This window comes from Arvicola amphibius, chromosome 6 (assembly GCF_903992535.2).
Source record: "Arvicola amphibius chromosome 6, mArvAmp1.2, whole genome shotgun sequence".
Taxonomy (NCBI): Eukaryota; Metazoa; Chordata; class Mammalia; order Rodentia; family Cricetidae; genus Arvicola; species Arvicola amphibius.
This window is the reverse complement of record NC_052052.2, coordinates 130,210,053-130,236,256: the sequence shown is the minus strand read 5'-3', so window position 1 is coordinate 130,236,256 and position 26,204 is coordinate 130,210,053. Positions and strand designations below refer to the sequence as shown.

Here is a 26,204-nt window from a genome sequence, read left to right as displayed (position 1 = left end):
GTCTATCACAAGACTTGATGCCTCGATGATTTTGGAAAACATTTAGATCAGCACAGATTGAAGGTAGGAATGCTTTTGAAAGCATGTTCAGAACAGGATCTTAATCACAGTATGCCAGGTACTGATACACACACTTTTATGTACAGGCTATACACACACACACACACACACACTCATGTGCATGCATGTAGCATGCATGCATAAGTCCATTCTAAAATGCTAAAAATACTATGTAAATAAAACAATGACTTTCCCTCTTGAATAAGTCGATTAAAAGTTAATTTTTAAAAAACTCAACTTAATTCTGTATCAAAAGGACAAAGCCAGACTTGTAATGAAGATGGTCAGTAGTGGGATCCAAAGGAAAACGGACTCGAAGCCATAATCTCTCAACCTTAGCATACGAGAAGTAGACAAAGGAGCTCACACAGCACATGTATCACCAAGGGGAGGCTCCAAGAAGAGCCCTGGCATGCACAGGTCCTAGCAGGCTTCCATGTCAGTGGGCCAGCTGCCTTTTGGAGGGAATCATGGGAAGAAGCCCTAGGACTGTGTGTGCAGGAGGAGTAGGGATGGGAGAGGTGTTGTGAGTGGAGGTGGAGAGAAAGTGGTGGTGCAGTTTGCATTCAGAGGCAGGGTGCAGGTCTTGCTGGTGGATCCTGGGGAGAGCTGAAGGTAAGCATGCAGATACAGCAATGAAGCAGGTTTCTCACTAAGCAGGTGCCATTCACAAAGTATCTTGGAGGAAACCTGGCAGGTTTCCTTATTGTGCTGTATGCAAGGTTCCTGTGAATTATTCAGAAGATAGTAGGTAATTGAGGTCTATGAGTCTCAGACGGTTTGGTCTGCAGGTACCCATATGGGAGATAGTATCTGAAGCTATCGGCACAATTAGTGAGGAAAGATAGAAGAGAAAAATGTGTTCCAACTGAGATCTAACAAATAGCAGCATCGGGAAGACTGCTGTGTATTAGTGAGCTGGACAGAGCAGAAATGAGGTCAGTAGAGCCCTGTGGTTTGGCAGGGTAGAAGAGAAGCATCTTTTGTGTGCTACCTTCCTGGCTGCAGCAGCACCTCACCTGTGCACATGGTCTGCCCCTTGCAACACTCAGGCTGACCCAGGGCTTGCTTATTACTGAACACTTAATCCTGGCATGCCTCTGCTCGCTATGCTCTGGGTATTTCTCATTTTATTGAAAATAAAGATATAATCCATCTTGTTTAGCAAAACATTTGCAGTGGCATAAGGCAGTGCTCTCAGGAGTTAGCTTTTTCCGTGATTAATAGGTAAGCCTGTAGTTTGCATTTTTAAGTTTGAAAGCAAAAGTGTATTTTCACACAGGAAAAGTGATAAAAGCTTCAGCTTACATGAAGTTTTAAGACACATGTGAGTTAAAGGGTATTGCTGTCTGTATATTGAGTGCTGGTTTTTAGAACACTCTACCCTTTTCACCCATTCTCGTCAATAACACTCATGTAGAACTCAGCTCCACATGCTGTGTCTCTAGGATGTGTGCTGTATGTACGCTTAGATAAAGCATTACTTATATTCCCACATTAGCTTCAAGGGAATGCTGCAATTATTTATGATGTGCCTAAATTTTTAGCTTGAAGAGTCTTTTGACATATCTTTAACCTTAACAGTATCTGGATTTATGTATGTATGTATGCATTTATTTATTTATTTATTTATTTATTTATTTATTTATTGTGGCAGGGTTTCTTTGTAGTTTGGAGCCTATCCTGGAACTAGCTCTTGTAGACCATGCTGACCTTGAACTCACAGAGATCCTCCTGCCTCTGCCTCCTGAGTGCTGGAATTAAAGGTGTGTGCCATCACCGCCTGACTAGTACCTAAGTTTTTAAACTTAACAGTTTTGTGTTGTGTTAATGAAGTATCAGAGTTTGGTTTTGCAGTGTTTAATTTTGTTATTGCTTCTTTATCTGAAAAGATCATAAGCTTGTCCTTTTAGGGTATTTTATGTAGTAATATTTGGTGGTCAGAACATTTATTAATTAAAAACTACAAGAATTCTTGTTGAACAAATTTCTCTTGGCTATGAAAACAGTCTTCCACACATTACATAAAGAAAAACATAGGCTTTATGAGTAAACAGAAATAAATGATTCTAGAATGGTAGGATATATTCTCTAAGGTACACTGTAGAGAAGACAATGATTTATAAATAAAAGTAAAGTAGCAGACGTAGAACTTGTGTTTATAATAAATATTTATGGAAGACTTGGAGCAGATGTCCTGGGGTCACCTCACTAATTCAGAGTTTATTCTTCCTTAGTTCCAGAGACACGATGGGAAGAACACCAGCATAGGCATGATACACTGGGATTTAGTTGTATCCAGTGCTGATGAAAATGGCATACCCAATGCAACTACAAAATTTGTAGTTTCAACTTGTTTATTGGGTTTGTACATGGATTCATACCAGAACACAGAAAGAGGCAGGCTAGCTTCTTTTGGAATAAGAAAGATTTCTCTGCTTGTGTCTTAGCATTTCATTTAATCAGGTTAAGTTTCATGTCTTCATGTATAGATGTTAAAGCATTTCTTAACTTTTCTAGGTTATTTCTAAAAGAGAACTAATACCTGTTTGTTTTCCAATTTCTCAGACTGCTGAGAAGTCAGGCCAGATTGAAAGATCCAAGAATGTAAGGCAGAGACAAAATGACTTCAGGGTAAGCGAGGGATGGGAGCGTTAACTCTTCAGGGCACTGGTTTGCTCCCCAACATTTTGGAAAACTTTATAGGCAAGATGCATTTGATCATTCAGCACAAGCTTTCCCAGACTGATGATCACAATGCAGTTTTGCTTTTGCTTTTGCTTTTTCTAGAAAATGATTCAGGAAGTTATGCAATCCCTGGTGAAGCTGATCCGCGGAGCCCTGCTCCCACTCAGCCTCAGAGAGGGTGACGGAAGGCAGTATGGAGGCTGGGAGGTGCAGGCAGAGCTCTCAGGGCAGTGGCTCGCACATGTTATCCAGACCATAAGGTAAGTGTGGATTCATGGGAGCCATGCTCATTGAAAGGGCTTGGTGGTTTACATGTATTTCTTTGCTTTAGTGCTTTTTGAAACCAGTCAACACCCCAGAGTAGAATGTGTTGCTTAACATGTCAGCGAAGAATCAACTTTCTATCTCTCTGTCCTGCTGTTTGCCTATTTCTCACTTAGAATCTAACGAAGCAGCTCTTAAGCATTCCTGGTGTTAGTGCTAGATGAGAGTGTCATACTTATGTGCATCCATCTATTGCAGGGACCCTGTGCAGTCCCTGCTGCGCTCTCCACTTTCCGCTTTCAACACTCTCCTGCTGTTGCCCATAAGCTCTATTCGGCATAATTGCAGGATAGTTCCAAGCAGTAGCAGGGATTGCTTAGGGCCCCATTTACTCTCTTGTATTGTATTTCATTTGTTTGCCAGGCTGACGTATGAATCATTGACTGCCCTGGAAATTCCAAATGACATGTTACAGATTATCCAGGACCTAATTTTGGACCTTCGTATACGTTGTATAATGGTGACGTTGCAACATACAGCAGAAGGTATGTTTGGAAAATTAGTAGCTTTTACTTGACAAGGTTACCCTAGAAAGCTTCCGAAGCCTTGAAAATAAGAGAAAACTAGTGTAAGAGAAATATGCATTTTTTTATTCATTTATAACTGTAGAATAGAATTTTTCCTTTTTTAAAAAGTACCTTTAAAAAATAATTTAGTTGAGATTTAAGACACTGCAGAAGTTAAGATGGATGTACTTGAAGCTAAGCATTTATTTAAAATAACAAATTTTAAATAGAAACTGTTGGATAGAAAAGTTTATGTAAAATATGGACCCTGTTTAAGAAATTTGTGGATATTTTCTAAGTAAATTTTAAAGTCACATAGAATCAGAACATAATTGGCAGTGTTTCTGTGGATACTAGAAATTATACATGCTTTTCTTTATATTTTGAAACTTTTCCAGAATTTTCTATATAGAGCTACCAAAAGGCCACCAAGTTATTTTTATAACATGACCGTTGAAATATTAAATGTGTTTAAAAAAAAGAAACAAATAAGAACATTATTATAAACAGCACAGGCCACCAGGACTTTAAGTGTGGAAGACCCTGCACGTAGAATTGGTAGTTAATAGTACATCGTGTCAGGGAAGAGAATGGAATCCAGCTAAGAATCTAAACATTCCCCTCCATCTTCACCTCAGCAAGCCTTCCTGCTGAAGGTTTGGGCAAGTGCCATTCCTCAAGAGGGAGCCAGCCTCCACTCAGGAGTGAGAAGGAGGACTCACCCTGACTCTAGACTGCACTGGGGGCTGATTTTGCACGTCTAGCACTTGGTGACGAATACTGAGAGAGTAATCACTGTTGTGAGGCTTCTTTGCTCCTAGTCTGAAAAGCTCCAAATTAGGCTGTGCTGTTAAAAACAAAGAAAAAAAAAAACCCAAATATTTGCATGAGCATGGTGGTGGCACATGCCTTTAATCCTCCCAGCACTTGGGAGGCAGAGGCAGGCAGATCTCTGAGTTGAAGGCTAGCCTGGTCTACAGAGTGAGTTCCAGGACAGCCAGGGCTACACAGAGAAGCTGTTTCTAAAGACAAATAAACAAAATAACCATTTGTTAGAAAATGTGAAAAACACATACCTAAGTCCTCAAATCTGTAAATATTGCATTGTATCTCTTTTTTCACAAACTTATGTAAGATAATTAAAAGCCACCACCCATGGATGTTTCTGTCTGGTTGAAGTTCTGTGAGACAGTTATCATAGAAACTTTGTGTCCTTCTTTTCCATGTAGAAATAAAGAGATTAGCTGAAAAAGAAGATTGGATTGTTGACAATGAAGGACTGACTTCCCTAGTAAGTTTAAATTAATTTTATTGTTGGTCATTAATGTTTGTTACAGGCAAGAGAAATGTGTTTATTTTCTTAAGGATCATGTTCATTTTGCATTATAACTCCAACTGGTTTCTAGAAATTGTGTCATGATCTTAAAATGTCCATTCCTAAAGTCAGTTTTGCTTACTGCTGATCACAGACATTTAAAATGAGTGAAAACAGTAGTCTGTGTTGGCCTGGACCACTACTATATCACTACTTCTGTTTGCATTACTTTTTAAAACTGGAGTGTGCTTAATTCTGCATTGCTTAGCAACTTGAAGTTTTCAGAAACGCAAGCTAGAGGAATGATGGTTCTGTCCCCAAAGCTAAAACAAACCCAAGCGAGAGGCATCAGCCAGTGCAGGCAGCTCCACATAGGTTGCAGCAAGCAGACTCATGATCTATTTCTAGAGTGTTCGTTCTAGAAACATCCTCTTTCTGGGTGGATTTAGAATTTTAAGATGCCATTGAGAATACTTTTGATAGTTTTTCGTGTTTTCATGCCTGTTCGAGAGGTGCCTGGCAGTCTGATGGGGACCGAGTGGCTGCTGAAACGGAGACTTACACAGGACAACAGTGGGTGCCTTTTCCTCATGCTGGTCGCACAGCTTGTCGTCAGCCAGTGCCCAGGGTGACCCTCTGCACCGGCTTCAGTCTGACTGTCCTCGTGGTCCTTTTAGGCCTCACTCCTGTCAGGAGGAACATAGAGCAGTCTCTGAGTCGCCACAGCCACTGTCTTCAGAGTCCATTGGCTGAAAACGTCCCCAAGCCCGAGGAAGTAGCTACTCGGCAGTATGACTGCTGCCAGTTTTTTTCATGTCCTCCTTTGCAAAGGAGAGAAAATAAGTTCTGAGTTTGGAACTTGTAGTTTCTGCCAAGAATAAAGTGGATTTGGCCCCACAAATTATAAACCACTGCTTAGTTGGGAACAGAGATCCCAGCCAGCATTTTCCCTTCTCCTGGAGTCTGCATGGGCTCTAAGTTCTCACTCCAAAAGCTGGGGCTGGTTATCTCCTTGAAGTTCAAGGCTCTACTCCAGGTCAGTATAAATGAATGCCAGTGTTCTTTAAGTTTAGAAAAGACATAGCTACCGCCAGTGTTTCCTAAGTTAAATCATGCAAGAGATGAGCTGAGAAAGTTCATTATTTTTAAAAATCAGTAAGGATTCTTTTTCAGAGGATCTTTAGATTAAAATGCTTAATTTTTGGTTGGATTTATTCTGTTGATTGCATTATTTGATTATTTGATTAGTATTCTTTGATTAGTTCTCATACTAGCTCTGTAGAGAAAGAGTGTATGTAGTACTTAGCTCATCACTTCCTGAGATATGTAAAAGACTAAGAAGATAGTTTTTATATTGATTATATTTTGAAGTCATTTGAATTTCTAGTTTTATTTCTGCTGCTGTGTTAAAGTACTCTGACCAAAAGCAGCTTAGGGAAGAAAGGAACTCTTTAGCTTATAAGCCCAGGTCACAGCCCATCATTGAGGGAAGTCAAGGCAAGAACTCAAGGCTATTCCACATGGCATTGTCGTTAGTCAAGGAACACACTTCACAGCCAGTGGCGTCAAGCAAGAACCGTGGGAGAGGATGCGTGATGGCTGGCTGCAGGCTGATATTCCCATTCTCTTGTATAGTTCAGAACAGCTTGTCTAGGTTGGTGCTGCCCACAGTGTACTGGGCCCTACTATATCAGTTAACAAGACAGCCCTCCACAGACATCCACGGGCTGATCTGATCCAGGCAGCTGCAGAGCTGAGGCTTTCCCTCGGATGACTGTGTGCTGTGTCGGGGTGACTGGCAGATCTAAGCAACAAGAGATGCTGTGTTAAAATTTCTTCTTAAGCTGTCTGACGTGGGATATCTCATGTTTCCTCTGTGGCTTATGCCCATAGCACACATCACTCTTCTAATGATGGCATGGAAGAGTCAACACTGCCCTCCTGAGAGTCAGAGTCTCTCCTAGGGAAGGCCCAGAATCCCTTTGGCCCGAGTCTCCCTTCAGCAAAACTGAGCAGAATGCCTTCATAGTGTGGACTTAGAAGTAGATGTGGTTCTGTGCACTAAAGCATGACGTAAACTTCAAAGTTTTGGACAAAGAATTTTATTTGTTAAGTTAATGCTTGTAGCAACTGGGGCACCATGCAGACATCAAGTTAACTTAAAGTCCATGCTTGATCTCTGTCTCAAATGAGTTTTGTACAAAGGAAGAAAAAAAAAGCTATATGTTCATTTCGAGAAAGTTAAAAGTCCTTGTTTCGTGAAAAACAAAAGCTGACCAACACTCAGGCCTCCAGCACGACGCAGGTGCTGGCTTTAGCACCTTGGTCAGTAAGTCAGCATGTGCAGACGCCTGTGGCCTGCACCATAGAGTAGAACTCTGCTGGGCACCCTGGAAAATGACTGGACTGATTATTAGGGAAGCAGGGCTCTATTCTGTTTGTAAAATTGGATTTCCCTAGTGCACTAATAACCACAAGATAATTCATTTTGTTTGGCCCTCGCTAAACTCAGACGTCACATGAATACACACAGGGTTAAAAAGAACTAAGCCCTGTGGGCTGTGTGAAACAAACCACTGAAGTGCATCTGGAGTCAGCTAAAACATCCTCTAACCGAAGAATGCAGCTATCGTGGTGGGCTTGATGATGCTGATGACCTTTGTAGGCGCTCAGCACAGAACTTTCTCAAGAGGAAAGAGGGGTCAATACTTAGAGAGCAGGAACCCACTTCCCAGCTCTGAGCAGCTCAACCCTTTGTGCATGTGCATCCTAATTTCAGACTCATTTACATGCCCTGAACTTTGATCTAACCCTCTGAGGAGAATGCTTGCTTCTCCCCTTGCTGTGCCTGGGATTAGGAAGGACCCCTGTATGTGCTCTGGAAGTGAGCGCTGAGCCTTTGAGGGCATGGCTGCTCTTGCATCTGGAAAGTGTCTTAGCTAGACCCTCATTAGCTATACCCTCACCAAGGCTCTTCAACAGATCAGGTGAAAGTGTACTGTTTTATCACATACTGTTCTCTCCCTCCCTTCCTTCCTTTTTCTTTCTTTTTTATTTAACTTGGAGATTTCTTTCAGAACTAGAATGGTTTTGATAACCTCCTACAGGTGAGTGATTTACTGACAACAGACAGGTGTTCTAGAATAGGAAGAGCAGTTGTTTAGACTGTTTACTGCTGCCTTGGCTGAAGCTGCTCTGTAAGCTGTCTGGTATTTTCTGTCCATTCATGGTACTAATATAGGTGTAAAGAGTACGAAAGTCTAGTTCAGATCCTAATGCATGATGTCTGAGTGAGCACACATGAACACCAGTGTCTCACTGCCCACAGGTGACATTCAGTTTTTATTCTCAACATGTGCTTGCTGTTTTTGTTTAATCATCTCAGATAGCTGTGCCTACTGTGGGCGGTAGGCTAATAAGCAGGTCACCATCTGACCATTTGTTCTCTCTTTGTTTTGCAATCTTTCGGCTCAATCCCCAGGCTTCCCACATGCTCAGCAGTAGTGAATAGTGTGACTCCAAATGCTTTTATGTGTTTATGGTTCAGCCTATTCTTCCTTTTCCCACTCTGTTTTTAACTACTCTTCACGGTGCTCCTAGTGGTTCCAATGTGCGTCAGTCTAGTGACACTAATACCAAGGCCCTATTTTAGAAAAGTAAACTGGTTTGGTTTTGTTTTGGATGTGTATGGAGTTTTCTTCTGCTTTTCCCCAAACTCCTTCTAAAACCTGGTGGCTCTGATTCTTTCTGAAGATGCCCTGCCCAGAGTGTTAGTTCAGTGTTAGTCTTGGCCTTGCTCAGAGCCCTTGCAAATCTTAGGTCCTAATCCCTCTCTGCACTTGTGCTCAGTGCCAGCAACTCACTGTCTTGCTGAGGCCTCAGTCCTGTGGTTTGCTGTCCTCGTTCCTTTTCCCTGCTCTCAGGGACTTTGGCACCATTCTCCTCCTGCACCATTCTCCTCCTGCACCATTCTCCTCCTGCACCATTCTCCTCCTGCACCATTCCCCTCCTGCACCATTCCCCTCCTGCACCATTCCCCTCCTGCACCATTCTCCTCCTGCACCATTCCCCTCCTGCACCATTCCCCTCCTGCACCATTCCCCTCCTGCACCATTCCCCTCCTGCACCATTCTCCTCCTGCACCATTCTCCTCCTGCACCATTCCCCTCCTGCACCATTCCCCTCCTGCACCATTCTCTGTGAGCTCCAGTATTTTCTCCATGATGCTTCTTACTGTTTAAGTTACAGTTTCATGTCTATAAAAAACAAAACAGCAGCAACAAAAAGCCTGTGACTGTCATGTTGGATGCCTCTCAACTTGGAAAAGCATGTAGTGAGAATTCTATCAGATCTGCTCATGTGAACTTCAAGTGAACACAGAACACAGGCACTAGGATGTTAAAATCTGTTCCCACTTCTTTTCTATCCATTCATTTCCTTTTCTTCTCTTTTCGGTTTGTTTTTCTTTTTTCTTTTCTTTTTTTTAAGACAGTGTTTCTTTCTCTGTGTGACCCTGGCTCTCCTATAACTTAACTTTGTAGACCAGGCTGGCCTCAAACTCAGACCTGCCTACCTCTGCCTCCCAAGCTCTGGGATTAAAGGCAGGTAGCAAGTTTCAGTTTTTGACTTAGTGCATAGAAAATGAGTACAGTGACTTACTCGGCTTTAAGGATCTTGTACATCCTCCGGGTGGTTGTTATAACTTTAGGTTTGACTGAGCAATATAAGAGGTGGCCCACTGGAAAATTGAGCCCATACATCATATGCATGCAATGTAGTCTTCAGGTATGAATGCCTTACATTTGTTCCTTGTCAGTTTCCTATGAAAGGACAGTTTTGATTAAAACAATTTACTCAGTTCTATGTGAATTGGAAAAGCCTTACTCTCAAAATTTAACCCTTTTGAAACATGCCAGTCTCAACTCCACTGCGTTTAGACTTCTGATCAGATTGTGTCTTTGTTCTTTACTGTGACTCTGGACACTTGATCTTTTGGTTGCTTTCAGCTCCATAAACAGGAGGTTTTCTTTCTTTCAGCTCCATAAACAGGAGGTTTTCTTTCTTTCAGCTCCATAAACAGGAGGTTTTCTCTTTCAGCTCCATAAACAGGAGGTTTTCTCTTTCAGCTCCATAAACAGGAGGTTTTCTCTTTCAGCTCCATAAACGGGAGGTTTTCTTTCTTTCAGCCATATCAGTTTGAACAGAGCATCGTGCACTCCCTGCAGTCGTTGAAGAGTGTTGTCGACTGCAAGCCTGGAGAAGCCAGCGTGAGTTTCAGCTCTCTTCCACATGTCTTAGCCAGTCTTAAGAAATCCCTACCTGGTATGGAAGGACTGGGAGGAGAAGAGGGAGGAGAAACTGTAGTTGGGATGTAAAACAAAAAGAAAAGAAATTCCTTGCCTGGGAACTACAATAAATAGTAGTCATTGACGTCCAAGAGCTGTTCTGTCTTCTAAATACATTCATTTAGTTACCTACTTCAATGTGTTGAGTTCAGTATCCAAGGCAGGCTGAGCAGATAAAATGTGGTCCAGCAGCTTTGAGTAGAGCAGAGTTCTTGTGAACTGATTGAATGTCTGACTTGGGTATCACCAGCCAACTGGGGATCAGAACCCACTGGTAGGAAGCTGCCTAAGGCTAGCCCTTCGGAGTGAGGTTGCTGACACCCAGAGTGGTGTTCCTTGTTTTAGCTTTTACATCTAGTATTTCAAGCAAAACGTTTTGTTTGCTTAGCAAAATCAAAACTTTTTTATCTAAATTCTTCATAGGTCTTTCAACAGCCTAAAACACAGGAGGAGGTTTGCCAACTAAGCATCAATATCATGCAGGTAACTAAAAGCAGTGGTAGAGACTGAATCCATGCACTGATCTGTCATTCACCATTGGTAATGTTCATATCACTATTAAATAAGAGTTCTCTTAAAATCTCATCTGTGTGCAAAGCATTTAAAATAAGTCGGCTATGCAGATAAAGTTTAATGTAGGATTAGTTCTTGTTTATTTTAGCAATGACTGTGTGTTTCATTATATTGTGTTCTGTTTTCATGGTACTCTGTATTCATATCCTTTAGACAGCATAGTAAACTGAATGAAAATTGGTTGCTTATAATTCATCTAGAGCTGTAAAGCTGTTTGATTGGGACCAGTGCTTCATAGGTACATAAATGAAGTTGAGCATGTTTGTCAATGAATAAGGAAAAGGAAAGGGGTCTTTCTCCTAAAATGTATTCAAGAACATAACTAAATACATAAAAGATGATTCAAAGTACTTATGATATTCTGTCTCTTTTGTAGTTAGACATTGATGGGGTATATATATATATATATTTCTACTACTTAGTTCTCATGTGTACACACACACACACCCACACACACCTACATTACTAGACGTATCTCTCCCCTACCTTATATTTTATTGGCTAGACAGTTCTGCTTTAATTTATATAAAATTGTTTTAATATTCAAATAGATTGATACCTGAAAACTCATATCACTGAAACTTGCTATTTTTAATCCAGGTTTTTATATACTGTCTGGAACAACTGAGCACCAAGCCTGATGCAGACATAGATACTACTCAGTAAGTAAAAATGTAATTAATCTCATTGATGCATTTAAGAGTAATAAAATGTATGAAATACGTACCATACTGCGCTGGGGTCTCACGTGAAATCTAGGTTGGCGTGAACTTATATGCTTGGGGTGCCCTCACTCTCTGCGCTCCTGGCCTTCTGAGACAGTGCCCTGCCCTGACTCCTGACAGACGCTTGTTCTCTCCCGGCTCTGTTACATGGAGCAGCACATAATGCTGTTGTCCTTATTTTTCTAATGTGCAGCTCTTCGGTTGATACTTAGCATGTGAAACTCCAGTATGCAGTCTTTTTGGATGACACTTGACATTTGAAACTTCTATGCCCCTAAGGTTCATGCTTTAACACAAATAGTATCAAAATAAGTGTTTACAGAACCTAATTGGCAATTTGAGAGTTTTTCTATTTACTTGTGTCTTAGTTGGGGTTTCTATTGCTGGTAAAAGACACCATGACCATGGCAGCTCGTATAAAGGAAAACATTTAATTGGGGTGGCTGACAGTTTCAGAGCTTCAGTCCATTACCATTATGTTTTGAAATGGCGGCGTGCAGGCAGACATGGCCCTGCAGAAGGAGCTGAGAGTTTCCATCTTGATCCAAAGGCAGCGAAAGGAGAGACTGTGTACTGGGCATAGCTGGAGCATATAGCTTGAATGTAGACCTCAAAGCCTGCTCTTACACACATCCAACAAGGGCACACCTATTCCAACAAGGCTACACCTTCTAATAGTGTCACTCCCTATGAGCATTGAAACACAAAACTTCATGGGGGACATTCTTATTCAAACCACCATTAAATTAATTCGCATTAAATTTTGTTCATTGGTATATAAAACTATTGTCTCTAGGGAACAGATACTTTTTTGAAAAATCTGTATGTATATGCACATTCCCAGTGTGTTTACTTGCATGTGTATGCGTGTGTGTGTGTGAGAGAGAGAGACAGAGAGAGACAGAGAGAGACAGAGAGTTGGGCAAGAAGGGCGTACTTTGTGGCCAGAAGTAGCTGATGAATGTTTTTCTCAGATATGTCCCTGCCATATATAGGCTGGGTCATTCATTTGCCCAGAGCTCACTGACTCAGCGTGTCTAGCTAGCCCGTTTCCACCTCACAAATACTGAGAGCACAGGTGAGCTGTCATACCCACCTGGTATTTACACGGGTTCTAAAGAGCTGAACTCTGCTGCTCACATTGGGTGGCAAGCACTATACCAACGGCCATCTCCTCAGCCCCACAGTTTTAGTTCTTGTAGGTCTTTTTTGATATGATCGTATGTATTTGGCTCATTATGCCACCAGAACATTGTGTCACTAATCACAGCCAGATCTGCGATCTGGTGAAGTCAGTCTTTTCTTATGCTTTGCTACAATTTCTCATTCCTCCATTGCTGGATTTTAACGGGTGGTGCGGATTTCCGAACTTTATCTCCTGCTCTGAACAATGTAACTCTATGTTAGTTAGGGCTGCTTTAATTAGCATTTCTTTATATTTCAACTCTTTTTCAGATTGGTGTTTTGTTGTTGTTGTTGTTGTTGTTGCTTGTTTTGTTTGGTTGGTTTTTTTTGAGACAGGGTTTTTCTATATAGCCCTGGCTGTCCTGGAACTTGCTTTGTAGACCAGACTGGCCTCTCATTCAGATCCACCTGCCTCTGCCTCCCAAGTGTCTTTATTATTGCTGTTTTGAAGTATTATTTTATATTCATCATATTAAACTTCCATATGAATTCAAGTCAGTCAAGTTTAAAGAAAAAATTTGCTAAGGCATTTCTTCTGATTCTGTTAAATCAGTAAATTAATGAGTGGGTTACCCTGCTCTCACTTTTCACCTTTTAATGTTTTTGATTGCTTATGAGTTATTAACTAATTTCTTAGCTTACCTGTAAGTAGGTCACTGTGAAAATGAGTTTCAAACTTTCCCCTGGAAATTCTGATAGTCAGAAACATTTTAATTATATGACTATTATTTGACATTTGACCATTTGGTAATTTGTTTTTTAATTTAATACAGTCACTTGAGTATTGAGAATGTTCCCATAGAAGTTTTATGTAGATAAGAACTAAGCCCATAGCGCTTCCTTATATATATTAAATATAAAGGAGGACATTCTGGAAGTTGTACAGCTGTTTTTATCAAAACATTTGAAGTCAATGTAGTGTTTTTTTGGTTTTTCGAGACAGGGTTTCCCTGTAGTTTCTAGAGCCTGTCCTGGAACTAGCTCTTGTAGACCAGGCTGGCCTCGAACTCAGAGATCCGCCTGCCTCTGCCTCCCGAGTGCTGGGATTAAAGGCGGTCAATGTAGTTTTAAATCAGTTTTAATTGTGACTGTTCTCTTGCCTCTTCTGCATGTAGTCTTTCTGTTGATGTTTCGTCTCCTGATTTGTTTGGAAGCATCCATGAAGACTTCAGTTTGACTTCAGTAAGTAAAATACCAAACACAGAAAGTAAAGTGTGTCATGTTAAAGGTTGTGGCTGTGGCAGTCAGCCTAAGTCATATAAGATGGACTCTGTAGACACTGCGCTCTGCTCTGGGACTACCTTACGTTGTGTAAATATTTGTGTGTGTGTATCACACCGAAAAAGATCCTTCCCTGGAGTTAAACATGAAAAGACCCAGCATGTCCGCTGCTCTTGAGTGTTAAAGGTGCCCAGTTGTTCCCTGGTGCTGCAGAGTTGCCTGGATGGCCTGGGAGGGCGGAGGCCCGGCTTTCCCATTCTGTCGTTTGCCCCTTCAGCCTGACAAACTCCACCTTTTGCTGCTTTATTTCTACAACTCCCGTTTTGTTTGAACATAGGTTATGTGACAAAGCCAAACCAAATTCCCACAGGCTGTCTAATGGAGGCATTTACTCAGTTCTCTGTTGAGGGTTTATTTCCCAGATAACCTCGCATGTGTTGGGGGGCAAAGTCAACTAGGACAGGTGGCAAGAGCAATGGGAAGCCATAAAGTGGATTGAAGCCGGCCTTTCCTTGTGGATCTGGGAGGAAAGTAGGGTAGAAGGGATGGAGCTGGAGGAAAACGCCTTTGAAACTAAGACCCTACCAACCATCTGGCCCAACTATGCTTTTGCTTTCTTCTTCTTTTAGAAGGAGCCTAATTGATACTTAGTGACCTTTCCAACCTTTGTTTTATTCCCCACTCCCAGCAAACACTGTTTCCCAGCTGGTTTGTGTGCACCCCTGATATGGAGCACTGCTCTGAGCCTCCCATCCCTCTTTAAGGATAGAGAGGAGAACAAGGTGGTTCCATGTGACCCCTCTCCCAGGAGGTGCAGAGCTGCCCATGAGGCTCTCAGGGGTCTCCTAGGGTTTGCCCTTACTTTCCCTCCTCACAGCATCTTACCTGTCCACTTACTTCCCAAGATATAATCATTGGTTTCCAAAATTAGTTCCGGTGTTCTTCCCAATGGAGAGTGTCTCATGAGATCTAAGTCTTTGTCTCAGGGGACTGAGATTCTCTCAGGGCTGTGGCAACCAGAAGGGTAACTGATTTGGTAAGAAAGATATCTAGATTTATAGTCGGAAGACTCCTCTTACAACCTCAGGGGCTTTGAGGGCAAGAATGTCCCTTCCTGGTGCTGTCTGGGAGCATAGAGAAGTAATGCCTAAGGCCCGTTCCTGCATCTGCAGGGACTGTAGGTCAGCTGAGCTGTTACAGTCAAGTGTTTGTCTCTACACCAGGTGCCGGCAAGCTTCGGATCAACCATCCACGCTAAAGAACTAGGTTCTTCTGTTCTTCCCACTTTCATTTCATATAATGTTTCATAGAACATATATGAACAAAATATACTTGCTAAGAGTTAGTCTTTAGATCACTGAAGTAATTCTTTTCACTTTGAAGAGGTTCCATACATGCTGTAGTGGGAAAAAGCAAGAAAGCCAGCTGGGGACCAGGGCAGGAAAGACCCCAGGCTCAGTCCAGTAGAATAGACATTCATGTCTGCATGAAAGAGGGTAAGGGGCGGGTTTGAAGCCAGCTGACACATTTGTGGCATTCAGCATGTTGGCAGTGGCTGCTGGGAAGTCCTGTACTTCGTGCCCTGTAAAGGAATGTGTCATGATATGACAGGAGGTGACAAAAGGGGATATGGCTCCACCATGGCCAAACTGCTTACTCTCTAGATTTGTTCCTGCTGTGTATTCACTATGGAAAATAATGTTATATACAGTATGGCCTCCTCTAGCCTTTTTTTTTTTTTTTTTTTTTTTTTGCGCGTGGAAGATATGTTTGTGATTATATTTATGTGCAGAAAACTAGCAGTGTACATTTAACCCAGTTTAGTGGTGAGTTGTTTGGCCTTTGTGTTTTCCAGTTTGGCAAGTCACAGATTTAGGACCCAGGACATTGCCTCCCCAGTGGTGGTGGATATCATCTTATCTGTCATTATAATTTGCCCTCATAGCTTCTACCAGCTTAGCCAGAGCATCCTTGCCTTCCGAGTTAACCTGTGTGAAGGCATCAGTGGTGCATATTTTCCTATGGACCAGACACTTAGCCTGGCTTTCCATTGTGGATGCAGTAGGGGAACCTGATATTCGACACAGGGCAGGTAGGAAGACCAGTAGTTCACTGCAGCCTACATCAATGGGCAATCACCACCAGCTGAGCCTTCTTGTTCTCCACCAAGGTAGTGACTGTATTGACCCCGCTAGAAGGACAGGTGGTCTCTGAGTTGATTCACCCCCTTTGCCAACAGCTTTCTTCTCAGCATGAGCCATCAGCCTTGCTTCTTCTGCTGCTTTGTCTTTGGCCTGTAGCTGTGGACAAACTTAATAGCTAGGTAACGATTTGCCAGTTCAGGGCCTGGGTGAACTGGCTAATGGCAGGAGATACTTTGAGCCACTTAGAGAGGATAGCCCTTTGCCATTGCAGCCTCATGTAGGGGGACCATTTAACGAAGCCTGTGAGATCTCTTTTGGGCCAGATGCCCCACCCAGTGCCAAAGTTCTTAGACTTTTTCTCAAACAAAAGATTCACCACTTTTTAGATCTCCTGTTTCTTCATGACAGCAGGGGCTGGGACCACCTTCTTCCCCTTGGCCTGGTTCTGTAATCTTTTATTTATGTTTGTTGATGACCAAAGCTTTTATTTATGTTTGTTGATGACAAAGGCAGCATTGTGCTGGAAATAAAGATAGGGGATTGTAATAAGGAAGTGAGAAGATGTTTAAGTACTAGAAGATAGATTTGCTTGGCTATTGACTTTAGAGACTCTGGTTTATCCCTTGGTCCAGATGCCTCAAAGAATAGAAAGCTATGTTTTTTTTTTCACTTTCTCCCTTGGAGTACTTAACTCTAAGTTACTGTGCTTGTACACAGAAAAAGTAGCCAACTGTGGGTGAGAACTGTTCCTGGAAAGTGGTTTTGCCTTAGTTTTAGTCAAGGATCTTGACTGAAACCCCTGGATGAGTCACCATTCCAGAGAATACCTCGCACCTGCAGGAGCACAGATTGGGACTACCCTGAAGTGAACCACAGCAGCAGCAGGGCCATTCTTAGAATTTCGTTTGCAGATATAGTTCTTCTGAACTGTAAAAAGCCCATTGTATTCATAGCATTGTAATTGCCATCTAATAATTTTGTAGGAGATTATTTAGGTAGGTAAAACCTTGAAGAATATAACAGCAAGAAGCACTCTTCCCTGTTCCTTGTCTTTCTGGGGAGGGGAAAGGGGAAGTGTCCTCAGAGACACTCACTCGCCATTGGAAGGAGGCTCTTCCTGGATATAGGAAACATTCCCACAGGCTCTCACAGGCAGGAACTTCTTGAAGGAACAAGGAGCCCTTCAGATAGATCATATGATATTAAAATGTTCTTAAGTTGTGAAACATTCATAAATCATTTTCTAATAGTTTCTATATTTTATGTAGTTATTCATAATATCAGTTTGGGTGGCCTTTTGTGTACATAAAATATTAAAGAAAACATTTGACTCTTTTCTTTGGGGGGATATTGGATGTAGAACCCAGAGCCTTGCCCATGCAGGAGAACAACTCACTGCTGGGCTATACCCCAAGTCTCTGTTCAACTCTTCAGTGTAAATGGAATAATCAACAATTAGTGGAATTGGATTATGTTTTTCTGTGTGTGTTAGGAAATAAACAGCCAAGAAAATCAGGGCATTGGGTATTGATGTTAAAGGGCAGAAGCCTATCACTACACTTAATATATGATCAGGGTTATCTTCTGCATTCTCCAGCACTGTCAATGTAAACTGCTAATGACTTGTTTGAATTTTAGGAGCAACGACTTTTGATAGTCCTGAGCAATTGCTGCTATTTAGAACGTCACACCTTCCTAAACATAGCAGAACATTTTGAAAAGCACAGCTTCCAGGGAATAGAAAAAATAACACAGGTAAGTGCTTTGGTAGTCAGTAGTCAAGTCCACTGCTTTCCACACTATTTTCTCAGCACCTCCTGGGCTCCCCTTCCCTCTGGTTCCCCAGGCCCCCATATCCATTCTTCTTACCAGACCCATCCATCAGAGGAATGGTTTCCTTCCTTGCCTTGAATTGTTAATGTAACACTGCTTCTCTCTGGAGCAAAGCTTTCTCATGGTTGAAGTGGTTTGCTTAATCCTGTCAAAGTTGTTCAAAAGTCAGGCAAGACAATTAGGAAAGAGAAACAGCAAGCCTAAATCTTTCAGAGTCTTTCCATTTGGCTCCTGTTGGGGTTAAGCCTTTAGACACTGCTGACATCAACCCTGGTCCTGACTGCACAGAGACCTCTTCCAGCTAATCTAGCCTGTCCCTCCCCTCTTTATCTCCCTGGGAGTCAAGCCCTGCCTTTGCACACAGTACACATCCTGCTCCCTAGCCTCTGGCCTCTTCCTTCCTGGCTTAACCAGAACTCTTATATGCTTTGTGCTCCGCCTGCTGGATGTAGGCAAAAGTGTGCAGATCAGTGGAGCCGGTTTCGTGATTTAGAATGTTCACTCTCTTGTTTATAGTTTTTCAAATAAGCAGAAAAGGAAAAAATGAAGTACCTTGTTTTAAAGATTGCTAGTTCCTGAGCAAAGTTTATCAGATTTCTAGGTAAAACTGAGCCAACTGTCTAATGCCAGGACACTTTTCTCAGCGAAGAAAACAAGAAAGATAACTATCTTATTAATCATGTCATCAGCGCTGACTCTCAGTGGACGATCTACGTTTATAAATGATGCTTCCAGTTCATAAACTAGCTTGGGTTTTTTTTTTTTTTTTTTAAGAATGAAAATGTCAGAGTGGGTGGCTCTGTCTTGTTTTCCTGCCTTTTCGTAAAGATTAATCATCCTGCTGATAAGTGCTGTGACTTAGGCTTTGAGGCCAAATGTCTAGTTTATTTCCAGAAATTTTTTATGTTCATAATTGCAAGATCTGTGGAAAGTAGGCACCCTATCTTTATTCAATATGCAGAACTTTATCATTAAAGTGTGAGAAGTGATCAAGAGTTGCATAGGTTAGAAGCAGAGTTTGATTCTCTGTTTTTGTGAAGTAATACGCAGAAATTATGTTGCCTCTGTTTATACTACTAAGAAGCGGAGCAAAACTGACATAAAGGAAGGTTTTCGGTATCTTTTCCTGTCTTTGTCTAAATCACAGAAAAAGATAATATGAGAACCTGGGGACAGCTTAGAATAAGCAATAGGCTTTTTATCCACTTTAGCATTATATTTTTAAAAACTATTTCTTGAATGTCTTGAAATTATTCAGTTGTGGCTGAAATGAATAAAGTGGTTTGGGCCCCAGCGCACCTGCCTACAATCCTGTGTGCCGAAGCTCTTATTTCCATGGTGTCAACCGAGTAAAACCCACTTGCTCTGAAGGAAAAAAGCTCCCTCACAGCCCTTAGTTTTCACAGTTCCCTTTCCAATGACATAACTCTAGATGTCTGCCAAGAAAATCATAGGGCAGGTCACGACGGACAGCTGTCTCTCCTGTTTCTGTGTTTACTCCAGCAGCTATGCTCTTTTGGAAGGTCTCTCTCTCTCTTCTCTCTCCTCTCCCCTCCCCTCCTCTCCCCTCCGCTCCTCTCCCCTCCCCTCCCCTCTCCTCTCCTCTCTCTCTCCTCTCTTCATTCCTCCTGTGGGATCTACTGCCTGGCAGGGCAGGGAAGAGGCTCTCCTACTCCTTCCTCCTCCTCTCTCTCTTTCCTGCTGCCTTTCCTTTTCCCTTCCCATTTTTTTCTTTATTAGTACTCTGCCGGTAGAAGCCTGAAAACAACCATTTCTAAAATTCCTTTCATATTGTTTCTCGATTAATAATTATTTAATTATCTTGTTTCTTTTTAAAAATGTATTATGTTGCACATGTCATGGCATTCATGTGGAGGTCAAAGGACAGCATGTGGAAGCGGTTTCTCTCCTTCCACCATATGGATCCCAGGGATTGAATTCAGGTCATCAGGCTTGGCAGCCAGCTGTGTGACCTTTACCAACTGTGTCATCTCTCAGGCCCTTCATTTTGTTTTTACCTTCAAAATAGAGTTGATTTAATATAAAAATAGCATATACATTGTCATGTTTTTAGGACTTTATTAAAATTTAATGATGAATTACATTTATGGATAGGATGATTTCACAGATGCAGTTGTATTTTATGTCATTTTTCATATGTATGTGTTCATATGTACATGGGGGGGCTGTCTTTGTAGGCCAGTGGCCAACGTTAGGGGTCTGCCTCTATTTTCTTTCTTATCTTTTGAGGCAGGCTTTCTCATTGAACCTAGACCTCACCAATTTGGCAAGGCTAGTTGACCATCAAGTCCTGGGTTATAGGTACACACCATTATAGATGAGATTCAAGCATAGTTCCTCATGATTATACATGGAACACCAACTAACCTAGCCATCTCCTTAGTCCCTCAATATGTAATTTTATTTAATGTAGAATCTCTGAGAAATTAGTGAGGATGATGTTTTAGTTCTGTGATTTTCATGGGAGCAGAAGTGCAGAGCGTGTGAACTTCACTAGAATGTAGCAGGGACTTGAAAATTAGTCTTTGATTCCATGTCCTCAGCGCTTCCAGCCCCATATTATATCCTAAGGCTAAGAATGGAACTGGTCTTATGATAGACCCCCAAGGAAATGAAAATAGGACACAAAGCTAATTGACTAATGTGTGACAATTTAACCTTGAGCGACACTGAGTGGTGGTCCATTAGATAAGAATATACAAGTCCTCTTACCCTGTAAGGTTCCACCTTACAGCCTGCCCTTGAGGAACCCTCAGGCCTCTACCTTTTGGTCACAGATGATGAGTGATCTGTGCCTAGAAAGTTCTACCTTCTCATCCATTTTCTTTTTCTGTTTGTGAAAAGCCTAGCTGAATTTTTGAGAAGGAGAAATAAAAGTAAGAATCATCTTTAAATGTACTAAACAAAGTGTTTATTGTTGTTAATAAGACAGAGTACTTCCAACTTGTCCAGTTGCCCCCAACAGTAAACCTAAACCCTTTCCTAATCACCTCCCCACACCTAGCAGATCCATAGCACATTACTACCCCACACCCAGTCAGCTCCCCTCACTGATTTCACGTGGAACCCCAAGATTTGCAGGCTCCCTTTGGGGGCGATAATTGCATTATATTTTTAACCATCATTTCCCAGCATAGTTCTTAATTTTCATTTGTAAAAATATCCATTAATGTGTTTTAATGTGCATGCCTTTTCTTTTTAGAAATGAGTACTTTTCCATTTTTATTAACTATATGATAGAAGAGAGATCTGGGAAATATCTAGAGACCAAGGGAGACAGAGAGCTTTGTTCTGAGTACAGAGACTAGATGTGACACGGATCAAATTCCTCGGGAGTATTTGGTGGGAACATGAGAGCTACATGGCTGATAAGCCTTGACGTGTTATTTTATTGTCACTGCTATACTGATGTAATTCTAGGGACTTTTTTTTTGTTGTTGTTTTTGTTTTTGCATCTGTTGCATGCTGCTCAGCCTGAATCAGTGTTAAGAAAAACATCTGATTTAGCATTTGTATAATTACAGAGCCTCCCTGACGTGAGAATGCAGACATTGATCAAGTCTAGTATTAAATGCTCCTAACTTCAGAAACCCCACTCAGGCAGGTGAAGGGGACAATTTGTTTTCATCACAAATCCAGAGAAGAGCCTTCATATCCAGCCGCCAATTTAAAGGGTTTTCTATTCCTTGAGCCATATGTGCTATTATTACATAGTTTATTAGTTCATTATTTTTACATTAGTTCATTATTTGTAGTTTAATTGAGTATACTTGTTAGATATTTTAAATTTGTGTCCATTTGAATGTATTGATGGAAATGAATGCAGTTTTCTTTTCCTTCCTGTTGTATTATCTGTGTCTATGCTTGATTTAGCTTTCCCATTTCTTTATCAGAGTACATTAAGTTTTGTTAAACTATTTTTGTACAAGTTACTTGTAATTAATTCGTCTTAGAGTTTAAGGTTCTATAGACAAGTAAGTTGAACAAATGTGTTCCCTCTTATCAAATACTGAGCAAATGTTTGATGCTCTTTAGCTGCCTCACATTACTTGTCTTTGTGGGAAAGGCAAAAAGATACAAACATGAGTAAATCCACAGTGGGGGCTGCGGATGTAGCTCAGCAGTGGAGTAGGCTTGCTTGCCTACTGGTTCCATCCATGGTACCATGAAAAGAAAGAGAGAGGGGGGGAAGGAGGGAGGAGGAAGAAAAGAAGGAAGGGAGGGAAGGAGGGAGAAAAGAAGAAAGGAAGAGAGTGTAGGAAAGGAGGAAGGAGTGGGCATGAAAGGAGAGGAGAAAAGAAAGCTATCCATTAGTCAAGTCAGGAACCTACCATTGACAGCGTGTTTTCCAGTACAGCCTTTGGAAAAGCTTTCAGAAAAGATGAAATATTTAGGCACAGGTTGTGGTTTCAGAGGTAAGAGAGAATGGATTGCCTTCTGTGTCTTTAGAAAGCCATGAAGGCATAGGAACAAGAGAGTACCATGTCCGCTTCTCCAGGGTCGAGTGTGAAGGTCTCAAGTTAGAAACTTCCGTCTGAGCAAGTGAAAGCACCTCTCTCTTAGCATCTCCATAGCACTTGCGTACTCTGACCATGACTTTTGCTTCCTCATCACCCTGGTACGGTTTCCTTTGGTGATCAGATCTGCCCACAGCTTTGTCTGCCATTAATGCCAGTGATGCCCAAATGCTTGAACCTTCCACCTCCTCCCTAGACTTGATTGCCATTTCCTACAACACATCTTCACTAGACATTTCCAGTGGGATTTCAGAGCACCCCCAAGCCAAAGTCACCTTCCTTTTTCTTTCAGTGTCTTTCCTGTTGTAGACAGTCACCATTGGGTCACCCAGCTAGAACCTGTGAATCATACCCTTTTCCTTATTAATTTATGTAGCTGTTTTAAATGGCAAATACTAACTATGTGTATTGTAGGGTACAGTGGTGATGTTTTGTTCTTTGTATACATGATAGAAAGATTCAGTCAGTTTAATTAGCATCTCCACGCACTCATTAACCATATTTTGTGTTGAGAACATTAAAATGTATTATCTGAGAAATGTTGAAAGCTAAAATGCTTATTGGTAGGTACCCCATCCCCATGCAGTAGTACCCTGAACCAAATTCTTTCAGACTCTGAAACTTTCTGCCTTTGATCCAGTTTCTCCTTCTCTCATACTCCAGCCTCCTCCCTACTATGGTTTCTGGACTGTCTGCTTTGGGTCTCAGAAACAGTCTTTAGAAAGATAGCTGTTGTACTACCTATCGGTGAGACCACACAGTGTTTATCTTCCTGTGCCTGGCTTATCTCACTAAATACGTTGTCCTCTATTTTCATTCTTATCATTGCAAATGACAGGCTTTTATTCTTTCAGACTGTATAGTATTCTGTTATGTATACTTACTACCTTTTTTTATTCATTTGTTTTTGTGGTTGGTGTTTGTTTTTTTTTTTTTTTTGAAACACAGTCCACACGTAGTTGGGGGATGACCTTCTGATCCCCCTATCTTCATCTTCCTAGTGTTGGGATTACAACAGACATAAATATGACCAGTTTTATGCAGTGCTGGGGACTGAACCCAGTGCATGCGGGGTAAGCATCCCATCGGCTGAGTCACATCCCCAACTCATACGCATTTATTCTTCTGCTGATGGGAGTTGTTTGCTGGCACCCCCGTGACAGTCTACGCTGTGCACTTGTCCCTAAGCCCCAGCTCTTCTGGACCATCTTCTGCTCCCTTGAGCGGCTCTTCCTGTCTGGAGTCTAGCCCTTCTCCTCGTCTGACTCTGGTGTTTTAAGAACCTACTCTGCAGATGTATTTTTTTCCTTGCCTTTTTGTTTTCTTTCTGATATCCAGCTCATCTTTCACAGAGTATCCAGAAACCAATCTACTGCACAGTTCTTCCTCTATCCCATATTCTTGAGCATCTCCTTGCCTGAAGAATGAAACCTAAATGGCCCTAGCTGATGCTGATGCTGGCGGGAGGCTTTCTTCCGTCTCCCTAACGTTAGAGGGCTGCACTCAACTCATTTGATCTATCCATCGTTCTCATTCATTTGTTCTTCCAGCCATTCACTCAGCACCAGCTTACTGTGCTCTGTTGAAAGAACACTTGCCTGTGGCTTTCCCTGTCTGTATAGAATAGCTTTTCTTTAACCAATGTCAGCTTGACAAAGTCTTGTTGCCCTCTGAACCGCTGGCCTTTTCATCATACTTCATGCTATTTCTTTCCCATCAATGGCTGGTACTTAACCGTACATTCTTATTAGCTCATCAACCACAAAGCTTCCTCACTTCATTCTCCACAGTGCTTCAGCTTTGGTCAGCGTTCATTGATCCTCATCATTAATTCTCAGTACTAATTAGGGGTATTTCTTCTGCTCTCTCATTCATCCTATCTTCACGTGTGTCTGATTTCACCAAAATGTCCTGTTCATTGGAATTATATTTCAGTTAATTCTCATCTCTAGAAACCCGGTTTTTCTGGGGATAGTAAGGAAGGAGAAACAGCTAACTTACTGTGGAATGATTTCCAACACTAGTGGTGAAGATACTCGGCGTGCAGTTGTTCATTGCATCCTTCCATCCTTTCGATGGGGCGAGGGCTAAACCAGTCAATGAGGGTGTGTAATTATGCCACTGAGGGAAAGAGTGAAGCGCAGGAGTAAAGCCTAATCCTCGGGTGTCAGGCAGATTATAAGCAGTCACAGGGAATGAACGCACCATTGAAGTGTAGCTGTATTGAGCACCCAGGTTTAGTGAGTTGCTGAGAATCCCCCCCCCCCCCGCAAGGGAAAGCAGCCTACTGGCCAGCTCTTGGGCCGTCATTGACCTGTATCCTGCTTCATCTTTTTTCTGTTAGTAGCGACCCCTCTTATTATCAGTTGGTTTCTTATTACAAATTGATTTATATTTTTGACTTTTTGAGACAGGGTTTCTCTGTGTAACAGCTTTTGCTGTCCTGGAACTTGCTTTGTAGATCAGGCCTCCAACTCACAGAGATACACCTGCCTTTGCCTCCTGAGTGCTGGGATTAAAGGCGTGTGCCACCATGCCTGGCTCTTCCAAATTAAGTTTTGAAGATTTATCTACTAATGTGTGTTGACGGGGCTATTTTTCCTGCCCAGTTCCCACAATTGTTAAGTCCTAAAGAAATCACACAGAGGTCTACATTAGTTATAAAACTGACTGGCCCATTAGCTCAGCTTCCTATTAACTCTTATAATGTATATTAACCCATATTTCTTATCTGTGTTAGTCACATGACTCAGTATCTTTTTCAGCAAGGCAGTCACATCTTCTTGCTTCTGTGGCTGGGCCAGGACTGCAGAGAGAGCTTTCCTCTTCCCAGAATTCTACTGTTCTCATTGACCCACCTCTACTTCCTGTCTGGTTGTCCCACCTATACTTCCTGCCTGGCTACTCACCTATCAGTGTTTATTTAAAATATAACTGACAGAATACAGACAATTGTCCTGCACCAGGTGTGTGTGTGTGTGTGTGTGTGTGTGTGTGTGTGTGTGTGTGTGTGTGTTGCATGCACACATTTGGATGCATGCATGCTCGCACCAGGTATGTTTAGGTGCCCACAGAGGCCAGAAGAGGGCATTAGCTCTCCTGGGGTTGTAAGCCAGCCAATGAAAGTCCTGGGAATTGAAGTCTGGTCCTCTACAAAAGTAGCAAGTGCAAAGCTTTTTAAAATGGTAGCCTCGAATGACTTTTGAGTTTGTCTGCTTTCTCAACATTACCAGACTTCCTGGAATTAAACTGTGACACCTTCTCTCTAGCCTGCCAGTGTAGGTGTTCTGTTCTCAGCCATTTGTTTTCCATTGTTTACCGGTCAGTGTACAGGAGTGTGTGCATGTATGTTCACATGTGTGCAGCTTTCTTTGTGTGTGTACAGGTGTGCATGGTCTGTATGCATTTGCATGTAGAGGTCAGGGGTCAACCACATATGTCATTCCTTATGAATGTCCATGTTGGTTTTTTGAGGCAGTCTCTTACCAAGAACTGTTGCTCACTGGTCAGACTAGGCTGCCTGGCTGGAATCTCAGGTGTCTGCCTGTCTCTGCCTCCTCAGTGTGGGGATCACAAGTTTGTGTCACCACAGCTATCTAGTGTAGCCTGGCTCTTTTACACAAGTGGTTTTCTAAGTGGATACATGGCAATCTCCATATCCACTGAGTGGTCTCCCAGCCTCATCTTTGTTTGCAGATTGGCCTTGCTGGGAACTTTGCTTTCTTTCTTCCTCTTCCTTCCTTTTCT

The 26,204-nt window shown here is 41.9% G+C and overlaps 1 protein-coding gene across 1 annotated transcript in view; it reads left to right on the top strand.

The window, feature by feature from the left end:
* Exoc2 (exocyst complex component 2) overlaps nucleotides 1-26,204 on the top strand; it is a 162,982-nt gene that overhangs the window by 93,777 nt on the left and 43,001 nt on the right. Inside the window, exons 14-22 of the mRNA XM_038334501.1 lie at nucleotides 2,629-2,694; nucleotides 2,851-3,008; nucleotides 3,436-3,557; nucleotides 4,808-4,869; nucleotides 10,080-10,160; nucleotides 10,662-10,721; nucleotides 11,412-11,473; nucleotides 13,837-13,903; nucleotides 17,725-17,841. Coding sequence (XP_038190429.1) covers nucleotides 2,629-2,694; nucleotides 2,851-3,008; nucleotides 3,436-3,557; nucleotides 4,808-4,869; nucleotides 10,080-10,160; nucleotides 10,662-10,721; nucleotides 11,412-11,473; nucleotides 13,837-13,903; nucleotides 17,725-17,841 — 795 coding nt within the window. The remainder of the gene's footprint in view (nucleotides 1-2,628; nucleotides 2,695-2,850; nucleotides 3,009-3,435; nucleotides 3,558-4,807; nucleotides 4,870-10,079; nucleotides 10,161-10,661; nucleotides 10,722-11,411; nucleotides 11,474-13,836; nucleotides 13,904-17,724; nucleotides 17,842-26,204) is intronic.